At 40.9% G+C, this 5,318-nt stretch overlaps 1 protein-coding gene and 1 long non-coding RNA gene across 3 annotated transcripts in view; one reads left to right on the top strand and one right to left on the bottom strand.

Annotated features, from left to right (window-relative positions):
- The window catches only part of LOC116541348, a 23,454-nt gene that overhangs the window by 9,451 nt on the left and 8,685 nt on the right, over window positions 1–5,318 (top strand). The window lies entirely within an intron of this gene.
- DBR1 (debranching RNA lariats 1) overlaps window positions 2,516–5,318 on the bottom strand; it is a 13,400-nt gene continuing 10,597 nt past the window's right edge. For both annotated transcript variants that reach the window (XM_032265443.1, XM_032265452.1), the window contains 2 exons: window positions 4,806–4,951; window positions 2,516–4,045 (listed from right to left, as the gene is read on the bottom strand). In XM_032265443.1, the coding sequence (XP_032121334.1) occupies window positions 3,358–4,045; window positions 4,806–4,951 (834 nt within the window). In that variant the 3' untranslated portion in view covers window positions 2,516–3,357. The remainder of the gene's footprint in view (window positions 4,046–4,805; window positions 4,952–5,318) is intronic.

Genomic DNA, 5,318 nt, shown 5'->3' with positions numbered 1-5,318 from the left:
TAGAAATTATCTGGCCTTTAAAAAAAAATAAAAGAAAAAAAGAAAGAAAAAAAAGGGAAGAAGAAAAAAAAACAAAACAAAACAAAAGAAATTATCTGGCCTTTAAAAGATTGGGTAGTTTCCTCCTGAAACCATTTGGGCCAGGAGGTTTTTTAGTATGGCAATTTTTTTCTTTCTTTACTTTTTATATTAGTGTTTTTTTTTGTTTTTTTGTTTTTTTTTTTTTAAGACAGAATTTCTTTCTGTCGCCCAGGCTGGAGTACAATGGCATGGTCTTGGTTCACTACAACCTCTGCCTCCTGGGTTCAAGCGATTCTCCTGCCTCAGCTTCCTGAGTAGCTGGGACTACTATGGATGTGTGCCACCATGCCCAGCTAATTTTTGTATTTTTAGTAAACACGGGGTTTCACTGTGTTGGCCAGGCTGGTCTTGAACTCCTGACTTCGTGATCCACCCGCCTCAGCCTCCCAAAGTGCTGAGATTAAAGGTGTGAGCCACCGCACCCGGCCTAGTCCTTTCTTGATTAGGTAAACTAGAGGATTATCTAGTGTTTTTTTGAGAAACACCATTTATTAACTCTAACATTTGTTTCTGCTTTTTTCTTTAATAAAAATTTCTGGAAAAAAAAGTTAAATGGCAGAATTGTTACAATTCAATTAAATCAGCAATTGGGGAAATTCATAGCTTTTCTTTTCTTTTGAGACAGTCTCACTTTGTCACCCAGGCTGAGTGCAGTCTCATGATCACAGCTCACTACAGCCTCAACCTCCTGGCCTCAAGCAATCCTCCCTTCTCAGCCTCCCAAGTATCTGGGATGACAGGCACATGCTACCACTTCCAGCTAATTTATCTTATTAATTTTTAGAGACACGATCTCACTGTAGCCCAGGATGGTCTCAAACTCCTGGGCTCTAGCGATCCTCTTGCCTCAGCCTCTCAAAGTGTTGGAATTATAGGCATGAGCCACTGTGCCTGGTCATAGCTTTAAATACTTTATGTAAATAATGAGAATAAAAATAAGTGGGCCAGGCTGGACACGGTGGCTCACACCTCTAATCCCAGCACCTTGGGAGGCCAAGGCAGGTGGATCATTTGAGGCCAGGAGTTTCAGACCAGCCTGGCCAACATAGCAAAACCCTCTCTTTACTAAAAATACAAAAATTAGCCAAACATGGCAGGCACCCGTAGTTGCAGCTATTTGGGAGGCTGAGGCAGGAGAATCGCTTGAAGCCAGGAGGCAGAGGTTGCAGTGAGCCGAGATAGCACCATTGCACTCCAGCCTGGGTGACAAGAGCGAGACTTCATCTCAATCAATCAATGAACAAACAAATAAAAGAAAAATTAGCTGGGCATGGAACCAGGCACCTATAATCTCAGCTACTCTGGACGCTGAGGCAAGAGAACTGCTTGAACCAGGAGGTGGAGGTTGCAGTGAACCAAAATCGCACCATTGCATTCCAGCCTGGGTGACAAGAGCGAGACACCGTCTAATAAATAAATAAATAATACAAAAATTAGTCAGGCATGGTGGTGGGCACATGTAATCGCAGCTACTCAGGAGGTTGAGGCAGAATTGCTTGAACCTGGGAGGCAAAGGTTGCAGTGAGCCAAGATCCCACCACTGCACTCCAGCCTCAGTGACAATAAGACTGTCTCAAAAAATTAAATAAATAAATAAGTGGGCCAGGCTCGGTGACTCATGCCTGTTGTCCCAGCACTTTGGGAGGCCAAGGCAGGTGGATCACTTCAGGCCAGGAGTTCAAGACCAGCCTGGCCAACATGGCAAAACCCCACTTCTACTAAAAATACAAAAATTAGCTGGGTGTGGTGGCTGGGGCCTGTAGTCCCAGCTACTTGGGAGGGTGAGGCATGGATTCACCTTGGGGCACCAGAATTGCCTTGAACCCAGGAGGTGGAGGTTGTAGTGATGAGCCAAGACTGCACCATTGCAATGGAGTGAGACCTTGTCTCAAAATAAATAAATAAATAAGTGAATTAAATATCCAACTCAAGAAAGAAAGTAAACCAAAAAATGAGAGGAAATAAAGATAAAATTCCCCAAATCCTAGACCTTTATTAAGTCAAATGTTGATAAGATAGAAACCAAGTGCTTGATTATTCCCCTGGCTTTACTCCTGGATTTGGACTGCCACGGGATGACAAGATCCTGGAACAACCTTTGGATTCCGTGACTTCCGATATGAAGTACAGAGTGACAGTCTCTTCCGGTGGCCCAGGTATCTTAACTACAGATAGCACAGAGGTGTAGTTTTTCTACATGGATCTTCAAAAATACTTTAATATTAGCAATCCATCACGCAGCATGAGGGGCAGCATTTGTGCAGCTGGATTCTGGCTAGTAATTAAAACTATGGGGTGAACCATGCCAAAAATGACCTACAGTTACTATAGTTACATGAAAATTAAAGCTAAAGCTAAAACACAATATGCAAAACTCGACAGGGTTATACTAATCTCAGCAAATGTAAGACTGTACGTTTACCAATGTTAAGTATTTAAAGTAGTTTATTTCCTGAAATCTTAGATATCTTCAATTTCAATTTTTATTTGACAGATATTAAAAGCAGACTGGGAAAAATATTTATAATAAATGAAAAGAAAGCATACATAATATATACAATGACTTGATTTTGTAAAATAAAATATAATATAGCCATATTGTATATACCAAAATGTTGACAGTGATACCAAGTCCTTGGAGGCAAAAATCCCTGTCTTACTCATCTTTATGGTCCCATATTATAGCAGAGTGCTTGGCACAAAGTAGATGTTGAATAACTGTTTATTATAACAATGGAAGTGAATACTGTATGAATGTATGCCTTAAAAAAAAAAAATACCCAGTCAAGTAAATATATGAAATTTTAATGTTTACATTTGAAACATATAAAAGCCTAAGGTCAATACCTAACTAAATTTCTCTTGTGTAATTTCATTATTATAAAATTAAGTCTTTAGTCAAAAATTCAACTCTAAAAATAGGGTCTCAAAAATCACATATCTACATATAATACTAAGACAAGTAAATTGTCAGCCAGGCGCAGTGGCTCACACCTGTAATCCCAGCACTTTGGTAGGCCGAGGCAGGTGGATTGCCTGAGGTCAGGAGTTTGAGACCAGCCTGGCCAACATGGTAAAACCCTGTCACTACAAAAATTAGCCAGGTGTGGTGGCAGGTGCCTGTAGTCCAGCTACTTGGGAGGCTGAGGCAGGAGAATTGCTTGAATCCAGGAGGCGGAGGTTGCAGTGAGCCAAGATCTTGCCACTGCACTCCAGTCTGGGTGACAATAGTGAAACTCCATCTCAAAAAAACAAAAACAAAACAAGTAAACTGTCTTAAGCTGCATCATCATCATCTACTACAGCATAAATGGCTTGATTCCTCCTCTTAATTTTCTTTCTTTGTTCAGGTTCATGTTCACCACTCAGCCTCTTCAATGGCACCTTGCTTAAGTCCTCTCCATTTCCTGACTCCACAGTCCCACCAAGTTTCCCCTCTCTATCAATTGTGGAATCCACTGTATCATCAGAAGATACAATCATAGAGCCTGGCAAGATCCTGACATCAGAGAAACTTGCAGAAAAGTCAGAAGCTTGATCAGAAGGTTCTATAGATGGTGTATTCATGTCACTATGTGCACTTACAATACTATCTTCACCTTCTTCTTCATCTAACATTATTTCATCTGGATTAATAGAAGACAGAGCAGATGTGTCTGTATTATATTCACTCCGATCTTCTCCAGAGTCATTACTTTCCACATCATCCTGTTCTTCATCTTCACCACACAAGTGATGTTCTGCCTTGGACTTCTGAAGTCTAATATTGATGTCTGTGATGCCAAGTTGGGCACAAAATTCAGTAGTCTGAGGACTGATCCTATGAATCAGCTGCATTTGTGTCTGTGGTTTGCTAGGATCATAACAAGCAGCTGTTACACTAAAGTTACGTGGAACCTTGAGGTCATGATTCAATTTTTCCAATACTTCTTTCATAGCTTCTTCTGTTGCACTATAATCCCACCTATAAAAGTACAAAACAAATAGCTTTTTACATTTTATCAGCTCTAAACAAAAATGATGAAATCTAATTATAGACTTCAGGTACAAGGATGAAAAATAAACCATCTATCAAGATTCCATTTTTAAAGTTATAGTTAATTTAGCCAAGGATCATTTAGAAATAAAAATAATTCTTAGAGAAAGCCATCTTTAACTCATACTCCAAAATAATTTTAATGTGTGGACTATATATTTACCATATTATTGTTTTATGTACACTTATTCACTTATACATTTATTTGAGGTAATGCTCAACAGTCCATTTTTTTGTCTCCTTTAGACGGAAAACCTGAAAACTCTGAATTGTTCTGACACTCATTCAACAATAATTCCCTTGATTAAAAACAAAGATGGAGGCCAGACACAGTGGCTCACGCCTGTAATCCAGCACTTTGGCAGGCTGAGGCAGGTAGATCACTTGAGCCCAGTCATTTAAGACCAGCCTGGGTAACATGCGAAAGCCCCACCTCTACCAAAAATACCAAAAAACTAGCTGGGCATGGTGGTGCGCACGTATGGTCCCAGCTGCTCTGGGGGCAGGGGTGGGAGGATCCCTTTAGCCCAGGAGGAGGAGGATGCAGTGAGCCAAGATCCAAGATCACGCCACTGCACTCCAGTTTGGATGACGGAGCTAGACCCTGTTTCAAAATAAAACGAAGATGGGAGTCACAAAAATTAGGCATGCAATGGAAAAAGCAGGTCCTAAATAAGGTCTGACTTACCTTGCATGAAGGCCATTATTTTCGGGCATATTCCATAGGTGCTCAGTCACATTAATAAGATCATTTGTAGCCCTGAGAATAGTGAGCCATTCAATATCATATTCCAAGCAGTCAGGAGCACTGGGGTCATGTTCTATTTCTAATATCTACAGGATGAAATCAATGTTAGGAAATGCATATATATTTTTAATAGTCTAAGAACTTTAATATAATTTAATAAAATAAAAAAGAATTTGGCCAGGCGCGGTGGCTCAAGCCTGTAATCCCAGCACTTTGGGAGGCCGAGGCGGGTGGATCACGAGGTTAAGAGATCGAGACCATCCTGGTCAACATGGTGAAACCCCGTCTCTACTAAAACTACAAAAAATTAGCTGGGCATGATAACGCATGCCTGTAGTCCCAGCTACTCAGGAGGCTGAGGCAGGAGAATTGCCTGAACCCAGGAAGGCGGAGGTTGTGGTAAGCCGAGATCGCGCCATTGCACTCCAGCCTGGGTAACAAGAGCGAAACTCC

Source organism: Sapajus apella, unplaced genomic scaffold (genome assembly GCF_009761245.1).
Source record: "Sapajus apella isolate SASKATOON/1434 unplaced genomic scaffold, GSC_monkey_1.0 scaffold4, whole genome shotgun sequence".
NCBI lineage: Eukaryota > Metazoa > Chordata > Mammalia > Primates > Cebidae > Sapajus > Sapajus apella.
This window is presented reverse-complemented; position numbering and strand designations above follow the sequence as displayed.